At 45.6% G+C, this 20210-nt stretch overlaps 1 protein-coding gene across 4 annotated transcripts; it reads left to right on the top strand.

The window, feature by feature from the left end:
• The first annotated feature begins 1810 nt into the window (after positions 1–1810).
• On the top strand, positions 1811–20210 carry LOC116361905 (zinc finger protein 345). 4 transcript variants are annotated; one of them, XM_031816284.1, is made up of 10 exons: positions 1811–1993; positions 2448–2659; positions 4962–5012; positions 8395–8538; positions 9515–9709; positions 16116–16292; positions 17256–17492; positions 17943–18152; positions 18237–18452; positions 18617–20210. In XM_031816284.1, the coding sequence occupies exons 2-10, from the start codon at positions 2467–2469 to the stop codon at positions 19582–19584; spliced, it is 2391 nt and encodes a 796-aa protein (XP_031672144.1). In that variant the 5' UTR covers positions 1811–1993; positions 2448–2466; the 3' UTR covers positions 19585–20210. The 4 variants fall into 4 exon arrangements, with proteins under 4 accessions (XP_031672144.1, XP_031672141.1, XP_031672143.1 ...); XM_031816281.1 differs by having other exon boundaries at positions 17253–17492; XM_031816283.1 differs by having other exon boundaries at positions 1812–1993; positions 4965–5012; positions 17253–17492.

The raw sequence follows: 20210 nt of genomic DNA, 5'->3' as shown, positions 1-20210 counted from the left end.
TTTAAAGAAGCAATAAAACTGCCCTTCTTTAGACTAGTTGAGTGTCTGAAGCATCAGCATTTGTGGGTTTGATTACTGGCTCAAAATGGCCAGAAACAAATAACTTTCTTCTGAAACTCGTCAGTCTATTCTTGTTCTGAGAAATGAAGGCTATTCCATGTGAGAAATTGCCAAAAAACTGAAGGTCTCGAACAACGCTGTGTACTACTCCCTTCACAGAACAGCACAAACTGGCTCTAACCAGAATAGAAAGGGGAGTGGGAGGCCTCGGTACACAACTGAGCAAGAGGACAAGTAAATTAGAGTGTCTAGTTTGAGAAACAGACACCTCACAAGTCCTCAACTGGCAGCTTCATTAAATAGTACCCGCAAAACACCAGTCTCAATGTCAACATTGAAGAAGCGACTCTGGGATGCTGGCCTTCTAGGCAGAGTTCCTCTGTCCAGTCTCTACGTCAACATTGAAGAAGCGACTCTGGGATGCTGGCCTTATAGGCAGAGTTCCTCTGTCCAGTCTCTACGTCAACATTGAAGAAGCGACTCTGGGATGCTGGCCTTATAGGCAGAGTTGCAAAGAAAAAGCCATATCTCAGACTGACCAATAAAAATAAAAGATTAAGATGGGCAAAAGAACACAGACAATGGACAGAGGAAGATTGGGGAAAAAAAGTGTTATGGACAGACAAATCTATGTTTGAGATATTCAGATCACGAAGGAGAACATTTGTGAGAAGCAGAAAAATGAAAAGATGCTGGAGGAGTTCTTGACGCCATCTGTCAAGCATGGTGGAGGGAATGTGATGGTCTGGGGGTGCTTTGGTGCTGGTAAAGTGGGAGATTTGTACAAGGTAAAAGGGATCTTGAAGAAGGAACGTTATCACTCAATTTTGCCACGCCATGCCATACTCTGTGGACGGCGCTTAATTGGAGCCAAAGCACAGCTCCAAACTATGCAATAACTATTTAGGGAAAAAGCAGTCAGCTGGTATTCTGTCTATAATGGAGTGGCCAGCACAGGCCCCGTATTTCAACCCTATTGAGCTGTTGGGGGAGCAGTTTGACCGTATGGTACATAAGAAGTGCCCATCAAGCCAATCCAACTTGTGGGAGGTGCTTCATGAAGCATGGGGTGAAATCTCTTCAGATTACCTCAACAAATTGACAACTAGAATGAAAAAGACCTGCAAGGCTGTAATTGCTGCAAATTGAGGATTCTTTGATTAAAGCAAAGTTTGAAGGACACAATTATTATTTCAATTAAAAATCATTATTTATAACCTTGTCAACGTCTTGACTATATTTCCTATTCATTTTGCAACTAATTTCATGTATGTTTCAATGGAAAACAAGGACATTTCTAAGTGACTCCACATTTTTGAACGGTAGTATATATATATATACACACATACTGACTTGGTATCCTCTTTTCATTATATTTGTCACGGTGTGAGGAGTCAGATTTCTTGCTTGTGCAACAAGCGCTACAGTAAAACAATAAGGAGCATTTAACTAATCAGCACTTTTTTTTTACACAGTACCATACTCTTACTCAGATATACATTCATTTTGAGTCCTCACCTATGTAATGGCTTGTATCGATAACGACCCTGAGTAAAAAAAATAAAAAAAATAAACATGACAGACGGAAACCACAACAACCGCTGCAAGCCCGACAAAACTGACACTATTCAACAGCTGCAATCGACCACATTACCGATTGACAATAAACGTTTACTGTAATGTTCATCTGTTGTTTATCGTTTAAATGATCATGAAAGCATTTTCGGATTACCTGAAATCGCTGGTCTTTTATTGATAAACTGGGAGGAGGGTTGCGAATCGGTCGGTGTGATGGCCGACGCCTGCGCTTACATGACGCCCGTGAACATGACGCCCTTTCCCATCCTGCGCGCAGGCGGAAGTTTACAGTACTGGCTCATCCGATTCTCCATGCTCAGAGTCTAATCAAACAATAAAATACCAGTGATATCAGGTAATCTGTCGTGTTTTGATTATAGTAATTTAAACTATAACCAGACGCTGAAACTTACAGTTAACGTTTATTGTCGGTCGGCGATGTGGAAGATGTTGAACAGTGTGGTTGTAGACAGCCACGGTCCGTTGGGCTGTCTCGGTTGTTGTTCTGGCCAGGAACGTTATCGATACAAATCCATTACAGTTCAGGGGAGGAACTCCATATGAATGAATTATGTCGGAGTGAAAACACTGTACGTAGAAAGACTACATTATTTTGCGCGGTCGTACATTACATCACCATTTAGCCTATACAAACATGGTGATTGGTGAAATGGCCTTTAGCTAATTGTTTATCTGCAGCGCTTTCCCTGGCATGAAAGTCGGTTCCTCCCATTGTGATTTATATATATTTTTGTGTTTTATATATTATTTTAATTACATTAACATATCTATATTCCTTTCTTAAAAAGCATCCGCCTCTAGCATACCATGACTGAACCGAGTCCGGCCCAGAAAAGCTCACAGCCAGGTCAAGAGATGGCGTCAGTGAAGCTGGAGGACTGCAGTCAAACACTGGAGCTCAATGTGATTGTCAAAAAAGAGGAAGAGGAGGATGAGAGAAGAACCGAGGAAGAGAATGGGGGAGTAGAACAGGAGAGGGAAGACGGTAACGTTGACTCGGGTGAGTCTAAGATACCTACACCTGCCACTGGGTTACATCTAGACCCCGATCCAAGCTCTCAGTTCCATTACAGAAGACATTGGATGAAGGCGTCTTCTGTACAGGGGGAGTTTTGTTAAGAGCCCAAACGCTCAATCTGAATATTAACACAAGTCGCTTGTGGTGCGGTTTTGGAAGGATAAGGACCTTTTTATAATTTTCAAAAAAAAAAAAAATGGTTAAATTGGTACACACCTTGATAGGGTTATTGTTCCCATACGGACATATCTTCAAGTTACAGCGCTTGTTTATGGAAAACTGATGGAATACAAGAGGCGACCACCTGTGCCAATTAGCTGTCTAGCATGCTCCGAACACCTGTGTGTAAGTGTAACTCGGGAAGAGTAGTGGAAGTGTAGTTTGGTCGGATGGAGGCTCCATAGCTGTATGGATCTGTAACTACTACAGTGTAGTTTAGTAGGATGGAGGCTGTATGGGTCTGTTACTACTACAGTGTAGTTTAGTAGGATGGAGGCTGTACCTGCTGCAGTGTAGTTTAGTAGGATGGAGGCTGTATGGATCTGTAACTGCTACAGTGTAGTTTAGTAGGATGGAGGCATCTGTAACTACTACAGTGTAGTTTAGTAGGATGGAGGCTGTATGGATCTGTAACTACTACAGTGTAGTTTAGTAGGATGGAGGCTGTATGGATCTGTTACTACTACAGTGTAGTTTAGTAGGATGGAGGCTGTATGGATCTGTTACTACTACAGTGTAGTTTAGTAGGATGGAGGCTGTACCTGCTGCAGTGTAGTTTAGTAGGATGGAGGCTGTATGGATCTGTTACTACTACAGTGTAGTTTAGTAGGATGGAGGCTGTATGGATCTGTTACTACTACAGTGTAGTTTAGTAGGATGGAGGCTGTATGGATCTGTTACTACTACAGTGTAGTTTAGTAGGATGGAGGCTGTACCTGCTGCAGTGTAGTTTAGTAGGATGGAGGCTCCATAGCTGTATGGATCTGTTACTACTACAGTGTAGTTTAGTAGGATGGAGGCTGTACCTGCTGCAGTGTAGTTTAGTAGGATGGAGGCTGTACCTGCTGCAGTGTAGTTTAGTAGGATGGAGGCTGTATGGATCTGTTACTACTACAGTGTAGTTTAGTAGGATGGAGGCTGTATGGGTCTGTAACTACTACAGTGTAGTTTAGTAGGATGGAGGCTGTATGGATCTGTTACTGCTACAGTGTAGTCTAGTAGGATGGAGGCTGTATGGATCTGTTACTACTACAGTGTAGTTTAGTAGGATGGAGGCTGTATGGATCTGTTACTACTACAGTGTAGTCTAGTAGGATGGAGGCTCCATAGCTGTATGGATCTGTTACTACTACAGTATTTGAAGGATTCTTTCTCGCCGATGAAAGATAAGGGCCATTTGTTTTGAAAGCCTTATCTCTCAAGCGGTGATTATTGATGTTTCTCAACGTTAAAACATAGGGAGAAGGCAGAATTCTGCCTCGAGTTACAGAGAGCTAGGTTGCATCCTAATAGGAGTTTTAGGTTGCTAGGTTGCATCCTAATATGAGTTTTAGGTTGCTAGGTTACATCCTAATAGGAGTTTTAGGTTGTTAGGTTACATCCTAATAGGAGTTTTTAGGTTGCTAGGTTACATCCTAATAGGAGTTTTTAGGTTGCTAGGTTACATCCTAATAGGAGTTTTAGGTTGCTAGGTTACATCCTAATAGGAATTTTTAGGTTGCTAGGTTACATCCTAATAGGAGTTTTAGGTTGCTAGGTTACATCCTAATAGGAGTTTTAGGTTGCTAGGTTACATCCTAATAGGAGTTTTTAGGTTGCTTGGTTACATCCTAATAGGAGTTTTTAGGTTGCTTGGTTACATCCTAATAGGAGTTTTTAGGTTGCATCCTAATAGGAGTTTTTAGGTTGCATCCTAATAGGAGTTTTAGGTTGCTAGGTTACATCCTAATAGGAGTTTTTAGAGAGAGAGGTTACATACTAATCTAGTTTTAAAAATATATAACAAATCATTTAAAACATTCAAATCCTTCAGCGTTTGGTTGAGCCTGCCTGGAGGGCCAAATAGCCAGGGGGGCGGGGTGACACTTTTGGGACTATCCCATTTGGTTCAATTGCTCCAGGCAAGCTCAATCAAGTACAGATGAAGCATTTGAATGGTTTCAAATACTATTTGAACCCAGGTCTGCTATAGTTCAGAGTATTGCACAGCATGTAGTGCACTATATAGGGAATAGCGTGTCATTCCGGACACAGACCAATATGTGTGATGTTGATCTTGTTCCAGTAGATATGGAAGAAGAGGAGGACCAGGAAGGAGGAGATGTGGCCAACCCAGGTAATACGTACACTAGCCAGGGTATAGACTAGATGTATGTATTATCCCAAGACCTTATCATGTGAATATTGATTAGGTAATTAAAAGTAGTAGTCTGCTCCAGCTGAAGACAACACAACATGACATGACAACATGACACAACACATGACACAACACGACACGACACGACACGACATTACACGACACGACACGACACTACATGACCTGACACGACATGACATGACATGACACATGACACAACACGACATGACACAACACGACATGACACAACACGACATGACACAACACAACATGACATCACACAACATGACATAATATAACATCACATAATATAACATAATATAACATAACATGACATGACATAATATAACATAATATAAACAATTATTCAGGATAAAAACACTGAGGTCCAAAGGCTTATTTCCATTGTGGTCCTGTGAGATGGCAGGTTATTATTTCCACTGTGAGATGGCAGGTTATTATTTCCACTGTGAGATGGCAGGTTATTATTTCCACTGTGAGATGGCAGGTTATTATTTCCACTGTGAGATGGCAGGTTATTATTTCCACTGTGAGATGGCAGGTTATTATTTCCACTGTGAGATGGCAGGTTATTATTTCCATTGTGAGATGGCAGGTTATTATTTCCACTGTGAGATGGCAGGTTATTATTTCCACTGTGAGATGGCAGGTTATTATTTCCACTGTGGTCCTGTGAGATGGCAGGTTATTATTTCCATTGTGGTCCTGTGAGATGGCAGGTTATTATTTCCACTGAGGTCCTGTGAGATGGCAGGTTATTATTTCCACTGTGGTTCTGTGAGATGGCAGGTTATTATTTCCACTGTGGTCCTGTGAGATGGCAGGTTATTATTTCCACTGTGAGATGGCAGGTTATTATTTCCACTGTGGTCCTGTGAGATGGCAGGTTATTATTTCCATTGTGGTCCTGTGAGATGGCAGGTTATTATTTCCACTGTGAGATGGCAGGTTATTATTTCCATTGTGGTCCTGTGAGATGGCAGGTTATTATTTCCACTGTGAGATGGCAGGTTATTATTTCCACTGTGGTCCTGTGAGATGGCAGGTTATTATTTCCACTGTGGTCCTGTGAGATGGCAGGTTATTATTTCCACTGTGGTCCTGTGAGATGGCAGGTTATTATTTCCACTGTGGTCCTGTGAGATGGCAGGTTATTATTTCCACTGTGGTCCTGTGAGATGGCAGGTTATTATTTCCACTGTGGTCCTGTGAGATGGCAGGTTATTATTTCCATTGTGGTCCTGTGAGATGGCAGGTTATTATTTCCACTGTGGTCCTGTGAGATGGCAGGTTATTATTTCCACTGTGGTCCTGTGAGATGGCAGGTTATTATTTCCATTGTGGTCCTGTGAGATGGCAGGTTATTATTTCCACTGTGGTCCTGTGAGATGGCAGGTTATTATTTCCACTGTGGTCCTGTGAGATGGCAGGTTATTATTTCCACTGTGGTCCTGTGAGATGGCAGGTTATTATTTCCACTGTGGTCCTGTGAGATGGCAGGTTATTATTTCCACTGTGGTCCTGTGAGATGGCAGGTTATTATTTCCACTGTGGTCCTGTGAGATGGCAGGTTATTATTTCCACTGTGGTCCTGTGAGATGGCAGGTTATTATTTCCACTGTGGTCCTGTGAGATGGCAGGTTATTATTTCCACTGTGGTCCTGTGAGATGGCAGGTTATTATTTCCACTGTGGTCCTGTGAGATGGCAGGTTATTATTTCCATTGTGGTCCTGTGAGATGGCAGGTTATTATTTCCACTGTGGTTCTGTGAGATGGCAGGTTATTATTTCCACTGAGGTCCTGTGAGATGGCAGGTTATTATTTCCACTGTGGTCCTGTGAGATGGCAGGTTATTATTTCCATTGTGGTCCTGTGAGATGGCAGGTTATTATTTCCACTGTGGTCCTGTGAGATGGCAGGTTATTATTTCCACTGTGGTCCTGTGAGATGGCAGGTTATTATTTCCATTGTGGTCCTGTGAGATGGCAGGTTATTATTTCCACTGTGGTCCTGTGAGATGGCAGGTTATTATTTCCATTGTGGTCCTGTGAGATGGCAGGTTATTATTTCCACTGTGGTCCTGTGAGATGGCAGGTTATTATTTCCACTGTGGTCCTGTGAGATGGCAGGTTATTATTTCCACTGTGGTCCTGTGAGATGGCAGGTTATTATTTCCACTGTGGTCCTGTGAGATGGCAGGTTATTATTTCCACTGTGGTCCTGTGAGATGGCAGGTTATTATTTCCACTGAGGTCCTGTGAGATGGAAGGTTATTATTTCCACTGTGGTCCTGTGAGATGGCAGGTTATTATTTCCACTGTGGTCCTGTGAGATGGCAGGTTATTATTTCCACTGTGGTCCTGTGAGATGGCAGGTTATTATTTCCACTGTGGTCCTGTGAGATGGCAGGTTATTATTTCCACTGTGGTCCTGTGAGATGGCAGGTTATTATTTCCACTGAGGTCCTGTGAGATGGCAGGTTATTATTTCCACTGTGGTCCTGTGAGATGGCAGGTTATTATTTCCACTGTGGTCCTGTGAGATGGCAGGTTATTATTTCCACTGTGGTCCTGTGAGATGGCAGGTTATTATTTCCACTGTGGTCCTGTGAGATGGCAGGTTATTATTTCCACTGTGGTCCTGTGAGATGGCAGGTTATTATTTCCACTGTGGTCCTATGAGATGGCAGGTTATTATTTCCACTGTGGTCCTGTGAGATGGCAGGTTATTATTTCCACTGAGGTCCTGTGAGATGGCAGGTTATTATTTCCACTGTGGTCCTGTGAGATGGCAGGTTATTATTTCCACTGTGGTCCTGTGAGATGGCAGGTTATTATTTCCACTGTGGTCCTGTGAGATGGCAGGTTATTATTTCCACTGTGGTCCTGTGAGATGGCAGGTTATTATTTCCACTGTGGTCCTGTGAGATGGCAGGTTATTATTTCCACTGTGGTCCTGTGAGATGGCAGGTGGGCCTGATTTACACATTATTCTCAATGCACTTTAAAACAACCGTATCATCAATTACAAAATATATATACAACAACTTAGAACAATTAACAGCACAGAGGTGCTCGTTTTAAGAGTCACCTCTTGAAAGAATAGCTTACCCCTAATCACACCGTTACGTTACTTTTCAGATATTTCCACAAGTGACACTTTACAGGTTCAGTTCCACAGAACTGCAGCAGAGTACCAGAATGTGTCCCCCCCCCCCCCCCCCCCCCAAGGAGCTCTTGATTCTACAGGGAACCAAGTTAGAGCTCCTTCTGGTGGAGTACCGACGGGAGGCATTTATATTATAAAGTGTTTTAGATCTTTTGGTTTGACGTTTTACAGAACTTGTTACTGTTAAAAGAGAAGAAGAGGAGGAGGGGGTCAGAGAGGAGGAGGAGGATGGAGAGGAGGAGATTGGGGACAGAGAGGAGGACGGAGAGGAGGTTGGGGACAGAGAGGAGGAGGATGGGGACAGGACCAACCCAGGTAATTAATCACTGATCAAAACATCCAGAGGGAGCTACAGTATATTGAGACCAGTTTCAGATGACTAAGGAGGTTGGGAACAGGACCAACCAGGTAATCCCTGATCAGAACATCAGAGACCAGTTTCAGATGACTAAGGAGGTTGGGGACAGGACCAACCAGGTAATCCCTGATCAGAACATCAGAGACCAGTTTCAGATGACTAAGGAGGTTGGGGACAGGACCAACCAGGTAATCCCTGATCAGAACATCAGAGACCAGTTTCAGATGACTAAAGAGGTTGGGGACAGGACCAACCAGGTAATCCCTGATCAGAACATCAGAGACCAGTTTCAGATGACTAAGGAGGTTGGGGACAGGACCAACCAGGTAATCCCTGATCAGAACATCAGAGACCAGTTTCAGATGACTAAGGAGGTTGGGGACAGGACCAACCAGGTAATCTCTGATCAGAACATCAGAGACCAGTTTCAGATGACTAAGGAGGTTGGGGACAGGACCAACCAGGTAATCCCTGATCAGAACATCAGAGATCAGTTTCATGGAACCCAGATCCCTATATAGAGCACTACTTTTGAGAAGGGCCCAGAGGGCTGAGTGACTGCCTATAGCTGTCAATCTTGTATGTACTAAACCGTGCCCCCTAACCAAATAACTCATGATCAGTTTACATTAAAAGGGGTCTAAGAGGAGTCTTCTTCCCTTTCTACCTTCCTACATACCAATGCATAGTGTTGTATACAGTATAATAAACTGGGTGGTTCGAAACCCTGTATGCTGATTGGCTAACAGCCGTGGTTTATCAGACCGTATACCACGGGTATGACATAATATGTATTTTTACTGCCCTAATTACGTTGGTAACCAGTTTATAACAGCAATAAGGCACCTCGGGGGTTTGTGATATATGGCCAATATACCACGGCTAAGGGCTGTGTCCAGGGACTCCTGTTTAACCCCTGTGATGTTGTTATAGAAACAGGAGATGGTGCCAGCTCAGACAAAGAGAGACCGTTCCTCTGCTCCCAGTGTGGTAAGCGGTTCACTGCACCAAGCAGCCTGAAGACTCACATGCAGAGACACAGCGGAGAGAAACCCCACCAGTGCTCCTTCTGTGGCAAGCGCTTCCTACGATCCACAGACCTGAAGAGACACCAGATGATCCACAAAGGTAAGAGAGACACCCAAACACCCGACATCGCGTCGCTCCTCTCTCACCCGGCGTCGCTCCTCTCTCACCCGGCGTCGCTCCTCTCTCACCCGGCGTCGCCCCTCACACAACAGACGTCACTCCTCTCTCTCCCGGCGTCGCTCCTCCCTCACCCGGCGTCGCTCCTCTCTCACCCGGCGTCGCTCCTCAAACACTGGCGTCGCTCCTCTCTCACCCGACGTCGCTCCTCAAACACTGGCGTCGCCCCTCACTCACCCGGCGTCGCTCCTCTCTGTCCCGGCGTCGCCCCTCACACACCCGACGTCGCTCCTCTCTCACCCGGCGTCGCTCCTCTCTCACAACGGCGTCGCCCCTCACACACCCGACGTCACTCCTCTCTCTCCCGGCGTCGCTCCTCTCTCACCCGGCGTCGCTCCTCAAACACTGGCGTCGCCCCTCACTCACCCGGCGTCGCCCCTCACTCACCCGGCGTCGCTCCTCCCACACCCGACGTCGCTCCTCTCTCACCCGGCGTCGCTCCTCAAACACCGGCGTCGCCCCTCAACACCCGACGTCGCTCTCTCACCCGGCGTCGCTCCTCTCTCACCCGGCGTCGCTCCTCAAACACCGGCTTCGCTCCTCAAACACTGGCGTCGCTCCTCAAACACCGGCGTCGCTCCTCAAACACCGGCGTCGCTCCTCAAACACTGGCGTCGCTCCTCTCTCACCCGGCGTCGCTCCTCTCTCACCCGGCGTCGCTCCTCAAACACTGGCGTCGCTCCTCAAACACTGGCGTCGCTCCTCAAACACCCGGCGTCGCTCCTCAAACACTGGCGTCGGTCCTCAAACACTGGCGTCGGTCCTCTCTCACCCGGCGTCGCTCCTCAAACACCGGCGTCGCTCCTCAAACACCGGCTTCGCTCCTCAACACCCGACGTCGCTCTCTCACCCGGCGTCACTCCTCTCTCACCCGGCAGCACTCCTCAAACACCGGCGTCGCCCCTCAAACACCGGCGTCGCTCTCTCACCCGGCGTCGCTCCTCTCTCACCCGGCGTCGCTCCTCAAACACCGGCGTCGCTCCTCAAACACCGGCGTCGCTCCTCAAACACCGGCTTCGCTCCTCAAACACCGGCGTCGCTCCTCAAACACCGGCGTCGCCCCTCAACACCCGACGTCGCTCTCTCACCCGGCGTCGCTCCTCTCTCACCCGGCGTCGCTCCTCAAACACCTGGCGTCGCTCCTCAAACACCGGCTTCGTTCCTCAAACACTGGCGTCGCTCCTCAAACACTGGCGTCGCTCCTCAAACACCCGGCGTCGCTCCTCAAACACCTGGCGTCGCTCCTCAAACACCTGGCGTCGCTCCTCAAACACCTGGCGTCGCTCCTCAAACACTGGCTTCGCTCCTCAAACAACGGCGTCGCTCCTCAAACACATCTCTCTATTGGAACACTGTCAATCAACTTGTCCACACCAGTGCACCTGTTTATCAGTTAAATAAGTTGATCTATACGGTGTAGGTTCATTCCCATGTAAAATGACCCCATGAGCACCAACGTGAAGTTCATTGGAGTCAAATTGTCAAATGAAAGCAGAGAGTCTATATTTTGAAGAAATTAAGGCATACATACATTTGAACCATTTTCCATCCCCCAAAAATGTGAATAAGCTTATTGGATGGACAAGGGTTCTTAAATAAACATCTACCAGAAAAAGTCTTAGAAGAAATACATCAAAACACAATAATATTGAAGTAAAAACCCAACTAATATCAATTCTTATATTTAGTTTTGGATAAATGTTACTGAATCGTTGCCTCGTTACTAAAAACCACACCATATCTTTAAGATATGTCCTAATGTCTCTTCCTCCATAAGGAGGATAATGAAAGTTCACAAATGTAACAAGTAAATGTAGACCTACCAATTTAGCTATAGTGTTTTTACTGATATCAATTTTGTTTATGAATTCGAAATTCTTTGACCCCCTCCAAAAAAATCGGTAACAGAATTTCTGCAATTGAATAGACTATACTTACAAACCTATAGTTACAAACCTCAGTTGGGTCACCAATCAATTAAATGTGTTTATAAAGCCCTTCTTACATCAGCTGATGTCACAAAGTGCTGTACAGAAACCCAGCCTAAAACCCCAAACAGCAAGCAATGCAGGTGTAGAAGCACGGTGGCTAGGGAAAAACTCCCTAGAAAGGCCAAAACCTAGGAAGAAACCTAGAGAGGAACCAGGCTCTGAGGGGTGGCTAGGAAAAACTCCCTAGAAAGGCCAGAACCTAGAGAGGAACCAGGCTATGAGGGGTGGCCAGTCCTCTTCTGGCTGTGCCAGGTGGAGATTATAACAGAACATGGCCAAGATGTTCAAATGTTCATAAATGACCAGCCTGGTCCAATAATAATAAGGCAGAACAGTTGAAACTGGAGCAGCAGCACGGCCAGGTGGACTGGGGACAGCAAGGAGTCATCATGTCAGGTAGTCCTGGGGCATGGTCCTAGGGCTCAGGTCCTCCGAGAGAGAGAAAGAAAGAGAGAAGGAGAGAATTAGGGAGAGCACACTTAAATTCGCACAGGACACCGGATAAGACAGGAGAAATACTCCAGATATACAGACTGACCCTAGCCCCCCGTCACATAAACTACTACAGCATAAATACTGGAGGCTGAGACAGGAGGGGTCAGGAGACACTGTGGCCCCATCCGAGGACACCCCCAGACAGGGCCAAACAGGAGGTATATAACCCCACCCACTTTGCCAAAGCACAGCCCCCTCATGACTAGAGGGATATCTTCAACCACCAATTTACCATCCTGAGACAAGGCTGAGTATAGCCCACAAAGATCTCCGCCACGGTCCTGTACTGTGGATTATAGTACCATACAGTCCTGTACTGTGGATTATAGTTCAGTATAGTACCATACAATCCTGTGGAGTATAGTTCAGTATCGTACCATACAGTCCTGTACTGTGGAGTATAGTTCAGTATAGTACCATACAGTCCTGTGGAGTATAGCTCAGTATAGCGCCATACAGTCCTGTGGTACTGAACTCTACTGAACTGTACTGAACTCTACTGTACTCCACTGAACTGTACTGAACTGTACTGTACTGAACTCTACTGTACTATACTGTACTCCACTGAACTGAACTCGACTGTACTCTACTGAACTGTACTCTACTGAACTCTACTGAACTCTACTGTACTGTACTCCACTGAACTGTACTGTACTCCACTGAACTGTACTGTACTCTACTGAACTCTACTGTACTGTACTGAAATCTACTGAACTGTACTGTACTCCTGTACTGTACTGCACTCTAATCTACTGTACTCTACTGAAGTCTACTCTACTGTACTGTACTGAAATCTACTGTACTGAACCCTACTGAAATCTACTATACTGATCTCTACTATACTGCACTGAAATCTACTGTACTCTACTGAACTGTACTGTACTCTACTGAAATCTACTGAACTGTACTGTACGGAACTGTACTGTACTCTACTGAAATCTACTGTACTCTACTGAACTGTACTGTACTCTACTGAACTGTACTGTACTCTACTGAAATATACTGTACTGTACTGTACTGTACTCTACTGAACTGTACTGTACTCTACTGAACTGTACTGTACTCTACTGAACTGTACTGTACTCTACTGAAATCTACTGTACTCTACTGAAATCTACTGTACTCTACTGAAATCTACTGTACTGTACTGAACTGTACTCTACTGAAATCTACTGAACTCTTCTTTACTGTTCTGAACTCTAGAATGCTGTACTCTACTGAACTCTACTGAAATGTACTATACACTACTTAAATCTACTGAACTCTTCTCTACTGTACTGTACTCTACTGAAATCTACTATACTGAACTATACTGTACTGTACTCTACTGAAATCTACTGGACTCTACTGTTCTGTACTGAACTCTACTATACTCTACTAAACTGTACTGTACTCTACTGAAATCTACTATACTGTACTCTACTGAACTGAACTCTACTGTTCTGTACTGAACTCTTCTCTACTGTACTCTATTGAAATGTACTATACTCTACTTAAATCTACTGTACTGAACTTTACTATTCTGTACTGTACTATACTATACTCTACTGAACTCTACTGTGCTTTGATATCCAAACTTGTAAAACATTCGTGCAGATTTAGCTTCGGATGAACCAAATGTGGTTTTGCTGCGGAGCAGACTTAAATAATTGCCCGGGTGTAGAATAATACCCAGGAGGATGTTGGATCATAATACCCACATATGTAGAGGAGGATGTTGGATACCCACATATGTAGAGGAGGATGTTGCATCATAATACCCACATATGTAGAGGAGGATGTTGGATACCCACATATGTAGAGGAGGATGTTGGATACCCACATATGTAGAGGAGGATGTTGGATCATAATACCCACATATGTAGAGGAGGATGTTGGATCATGATACCCACATATGTAGAGGAGGATGTTGGATCATAATACCCACATATGTAGAGGGGATGTTGGATACCCACATATGTAGAGGAGGATGTTGGATACCCACATATGTAGAGGAGGATGTTGGATACCCACATATGTAGAGGAGGATGTTGGATACCCACATATGTAGAGGAGGATGTTGGATACCCACATATGTAGAGGAGGATGTTGGATACCCACATATGTAGAGGAGGATGTTGGATACCCACATATGTAGAGGAGGATGTTGGATACCCACATATGTAGAGGAGGATGTTGGATACCCACATATGTAGAGGAGGATGTTGGATACCCACATATGTAGAGGAGGATGTTGGATCATAATACCCACATATGTAGAGGAGGATGTTGGATCATGATACCCACATATGTAGAGGAGGATGTTGGATCATGATACCCACATATGTAGAGGGGATGTTGGATACCCACATATGTAGAGGAGGATGTTGGATACCCACATATGTAGAGGAGGATGTTGGATACCCACATATGTAGAGGAGGATGTTGGATACCCACATATGTAGAGGAGGATGTTGGATACCCACATATGTAGAGGAGGATGTTGGATACCCACATATGTAGAGCAGGATGTTGGATACCCACATATGTAGAGGAGGATGTTGCATATTTACACCCTTTTTTGTAGAGATCTGTTACCGGGTGTAAATCCACTTCACTAAATCCACTTCACTCACTTCTTTCAAGCTCAAGGTGTCCTGTCATAAACCGACACGCCGTTCTTTAAGCAGTCTTTAAGAAAACCAGGTCACGTAAATAAACTGAGGGAGATTTCACTGAAATTCCGCTACCAAACTCCCTCACAACTCCTACCAAACTCCCTCACAACTCCTACCAAACTCCCTCACAACTCCTCCCAAACTGACTCAAAACTCCTACCAAACTCCCTCAAAACTCCTACCAAACTCCCTCACAACTCCTACCAAACTCCCTCACAACTCCTACCAAACTCCCTCACAACTCCTCCCAAACTGACTCAAAACTCCTACCAAACTCCCTCAAAACTCCTACCAAACTCCCTCACAACTCCTACCAAACTCCCTCACAACTCCTACCAAACTCCCTCACAACTCCTCCCAAACTGACTCAAAACTCCTACCAAACTCCCTCAAAACTCCTACCAAACTCCCTCACAACTCCTACCAAACTCCCTCACAACTCCTACCAAACTCCCTCACAACTCCTACCAAACTCCCTCACAACTCCTCCCAAACTGACTCAAAACTCCTACCAAACTCCCTCACAACTCCTACCAAACTCCCTCACAACTCCTACCAAACTCCCTCACAACTCCTACCAAACTCCCTCACAACTCCTCCCAAACTGACTCAAAACTCCTACCAAACTCCCTCACAACTCCTACCAAACTCCCTCACAACTCCTACCAAACTCCCTCACAACTCCTCCCAAACTGACTCAAAACTCCTACCAAACTCCCTCAAAACTCCTACCAAACTCCCTCACAACTCCTACCAAACTCCCTCACAACTCCTACCAAACTCCCTCACAACTCCTACCAAACTCCCTCACAACTCCTACCAAACTCCCTCACAACTCCTACCAAACTCCCTCACAACTCCTACCAAACTCCCTCACAACTCCTACCAAACTCCCTCACAACTCCTACCAAACTCCCTCACAGTTCTTCCAGTAAATGTGTTTTTTTGGGGGGTCAAATGTTCAGTGTAAATGTAGTCCTTGTGCATAAAGTTGTATGTTTGTTGAAAAACTTTAATTTTTAATTTTTTGTAGAGCATACATTTTACGTAAAAAAAAAAAAAATCTGTCTCCATTCAGTTAAAATGTAATTGCCCATATATGCCTAATACTGTATGCGCTGGTGGTGCTGTTCTCTCCTTTTGTGTACTGCAGCGGTTTAACCTCTGTGATGTTGTCATTTAAAGCAGTCACCTCGGACAGACCGTACCGCTGTTCGGAGTGCGGCAAGACGTTCACCTCGCCGACCAGCCTGAGGATCCACCTGAAGATCCACAGCGAAGACAAACCCCACCAGTGTTCCGTCTGCGGGAAGCGTTTCCTGTGGCTGTGTGTTCTGAAGAGACACCAGGTGGTGCACAAAGGTGAGAGAAACATCTCTCTGCTGGAAGACACGTCCTGTGTGGCTCGTTGGTAGAACTTGACCTTCGCAAGCCCCAGGATCGTGTTCGGAATGACAGAACGGTGCATCGTTGAATTCAACGGAAAGAGTACTGTACAACCGGTTGTGATTATGGTGGCTCAGAGGACAGTTACCATAGGGTGAGGTTATAGAGGCTCAGAGGACAGTTACCATAGGGTGTGATTATGGTGGCTCGGAGGACAGTTACCATAGGGTGTGGTTATAGAGGCTCGGAGGACAGTTACCATAGGGTGTGGTTATAGAGGCTCAGAGGACAGTTACCATAGGGTGTGGTTATAGAGGCTCAGAGGACAGTTACCATAGGGTGTGGTTATAGAGGCTCAGAGGACAGTTACCATAGGGTGTGGTTATAGAGGCTCAGAGGACAGTTACCATAGGGTGTAGTTATAGAGGCTCAGAGGACAGTTACCATAGGGTGTGGTTATAGAGGCTCAGAGGACAGTTACCATAGGGTGTGGATATAGAGGCTCAGAGGACAGTTATCATAGGGTGTGATTAGAGGCCCAGAGGACAGTTACCATAGGGTGTGGTTATAGAGGCTCAGAGAACAGTTACCATAGGGTGTGGTTATAGAGGCTCAGAGGACAGTTACCATAGGGTGTGGTTATAGAGGCTCAGAGGACAGTTACCATAGGTTGTGGTTATAGAGGCTCAGAGGACAGTTACCATAGGGTGTGGTTATAGAGGCTCAGAGGACAGTTACCATAGGGTGTGGTTGTAGAGGCTCAGAGGACAGTTACCATAGGGTGTGGTTATAGAGGCTCAGAGGTACAGTTACCATAGGGTGTGGATATAGAGGCTCAGAGAACAGTTACCATAGGGTGTAAGTCTACTGTATGTGTACTTGCTGTTCTTGTTTCTGTCTCGATGTGTTCTAAACCCTGTGACGTGGTCATTGAAGCAGGAGAGAGCGCCACCTCGGACCCAGACAGCCCAGGGGATCCCGAACAGGGGCAGAAGCCGTACCCGGACCCTAAAAGACTGTACCTCTGCTCAGAGTGTGGCAAGAGGTTCACCACAGCGCCTTTACTAAAGTCTCACATGAAGTCTCACAGTGGGGAGATACACCACCAGTGCTCCGTCTGTGGGAAGTGTTTCCTGCTGTTCCAGGACCTCAAGAGACACCAGGAGATACACAAAGGTGAGAGAGACTCAAACACACTGATTCGCACACTGTTAACATTTTGCAACGGAAATTTTTGTGCAAAAATTCTATTGGACAAATTCAGGTTCCTTCTCCATTTTGTTCTGTTTGCTTCTATTTTTGTTCCTAGTGAATACACCCCTGAAGTCTATGCTCACACACTTGGGTCATATTCATTAGGAACCAAACAGAAACAAATGGGCCCGAAGTGGGAGGGACTATCCAATAATAATACACTTGTTTTCCGTTTGCAAAACATTTTGCAACAGTAATGAACAGGACCCTGAGATCTCTGCTGGAAGACAGGTGACTTGAAGAAACATCAACATATCCACAGCAGTGCTTCTTTCCATAAAGTAGCTGGGTATTTATATGTGTATTAGTCTGTAATAAACTGTCATTTATTGACAGTGCAGCATTTGAACCCCTGTAATGTTGTCATTGAAGGGGGCAACAACTCTGACGCAGACAGTCCAGGGGAAGCAGATCTGGAGAGACCGTTCCCCTGCTCTGTGTGTGGTAAGAGGTTCACCGCAGCCTTCAGGCTTAAGGCACACATGAAGATCCACAGCGGAGAGAAACCCCACCAGTGCTCCGTCTGTGGCAAGGCCTTCCTTCGACCCTACGACCTTAAAAGACACCTGGTGACCCATAAAGGTGAGAGGAACACCAAGTTGGAGTTGCGCTATCCTTATCATTTTCCTCCTGTGTTAAACCCTTCTAATGTTGTCATTGAAACAGGAGAGGGCACCAGCTCTGACCCTGACAGTCCAGGGGATCCTGACCAGGAGCTGAAGCCATATTTCTGCTCCCAGTGCGGTAAGAGGTTCACTGCAGCCAGCAGCCTGAAGACACACACAATGACGCACAGTGGAAAGAAACCCCACCAGTGCTCCGTCTGTGGGAAGTGTTTCCTGCGATACCAGGACCTGAAGAGACACCAGGTGATCCACAAAGGTAAGAGAGACCCACACACCTGAGTCATGTTTACTAGGAAACCACACTGAAGCAAACAGGCAGAAACAGGGATGGTCTACCAGAGCTTTTCCAGTAAGAAATGCTTTGTTTCTGCACCAATTAAATGTTCTCCTCTCTGTCTTGTAATGTTGTCATTGAAACAGGAGAGGGCGCCAGCACAGAAAAACCCCACCAGTGCTCTGTCTGCGAGGAGAGTTTCTTGAAGCTCGACGACTTGAACATTCACGTGACGATCCACACAGGAGAGAAGACCAAGCACATCTGCCAACCATGTGGAAAGACCTTCACTCTGCTGCAGGACCTAAAGACTCACCAGCGCACCCATACAGGAGAGAAACCATACCACTGCTCCAAGTGCCCAGAGAGCTTTGGCAACCTGTTGGAGTACAGGGAGCACAAGCAGACACACAATAACAAGAAACCGTACCTTTGTGACCAATGCGGCCAGACGTTCACCCACTTCTACACCCTCAAGACCCACCGGTCAATCCACACAGGGGAGAACCTCCTCCACTGCTCCTACTGTGGGAGGGGCTTCACTCAGAAAACGTCCTTGGCGACCCACATACTGATCCACACCAAGGAAAAACCGCACCAGTGCTCTGTGTGTGGCCAACGTTTTGCCAGAAGCGAAAGCCTGAAGAAACACAAGAGGATACACATGGCAGAGGTCCGCCATCACATGTGCGAGTGCGGGAAGAGTTTCCCGGACATGAAGAGGTTGGAGGTGCACGCGAGAATGCACTACAAGAGCCTGGAAAAGAAGTACTGCTGCTCATACTGCGGGAGAATGTTCCTGCGGGACGGGGATCTAAAGAGTCACCAGAGAACACACACCGGAGAGAAACCCTTTGTCTGCGCCATCTGCGGGAAAAGTTTCGCCCAATCGGGGAACTTGAGAGTGCATCAGATCAAGCACACTAAAGAGAGACCGTACCCTTGTACTGTCTGTGATAAGGGGTTCACCACCTCTGGGAGTCTGAAGGTGCACATGAGGAGGTTTCATACAGGGGAGAAGCCGTACGTCTGTAGCCTGTGTGGGAAAGGGTTCATTGTACCCAAAGCACTAAAGACACACCAACAGAAACATATGAAAGAAACTACCGTCTAGTTTGACGGGAGATAGGAAAAGACTGTCTTTCTGTGATTCCTCGCTCCACTCTCCTCTCAACTGTAATAGAGGAGAAGTTCCGAGGTCCCTCCTCTCTGACTTTATTCTCCATTTGGAGGAGGAGACGAAGAGAAAGAGGAATCGGGGAATGATGAATTGAGAAATAGTCGAGGCCTGCTGCAGGTTTTACCTGCTGCTCCCATTGAGGACATGTTTTTTTTCAAAATAAAAGTCCCCCCCCCCCTACATGCATCCATGTAATTGTACTCTAAATGTGCCATTAGACATCACTCACCATGACAGTATAGCTAGTGGTTAGTTTAGTGGTACTCTACAGAAACTCTGAGGTTGTATCACCAAACTAACCACTAGCTATTCAGTCTGTAAGATACTCTACAGAAACTGAGGTTGTATCATCCAACTAAGCACTAGCTATTCAGTCTGTAAGATACTCTACAGAAACGTTATTGAGGTTGTATCTTAATGTCAGATATGAATTGACAGGATGATATGATTATGTATGGCATGATATGACACATTATGACAATAATACATTTAAACCTGGCATGTTGTCTCTACTCACCATGACTGGTACCTATTGACATGATAGGTCTCTACTCACCATG

The sequence above is a fragment of the Oncorhynchus kisutch genome, unplaced genomic scaffold (genome assembly GCF_002021735.2).
Source record: "Oncorhynchus kisutch isolate 150728-3 unplaced genomic scaffold, Okis_V2 scaffold771, whole genome shotgun sequence".
Classification (NCBI taxonomy): domain Eukaryota; kingdom Metazoa; phylum Chordata; class Actinopteri; order Salmoniformes; family Salmonidae; genus Oncorhynchus; species Oncorhynchus kisutch.
The sequence above is the reverse complement of the archived record's forward strand: the minus strand, read 5'-3'. Positions and strand labels throughout refer to the sequence as shown.

Coding starts and splice junctions, on each gene's coding strand:
- LOC116361905 (XM_031816281.1), top strand. CDS start 2,467: ATGACTGAACCGAGTCCGGCCCAGAAAAGCTCACAGCCAGGTCAAGAG. Junction 9,710..16,115: donor ACACCAGATGATCCACAAAG/GTAAGAGAGACA, acceptor TGTCATTTAAAG/CAGTCACCTCGGACAGACCG. Junction 18,153..18,236: donor ACACCTGGTGACCCATAAAG/GTGAGAGGAACA, acceptor TCATTGAAACAG/GAGAGGGCACCAGCTCTGAC.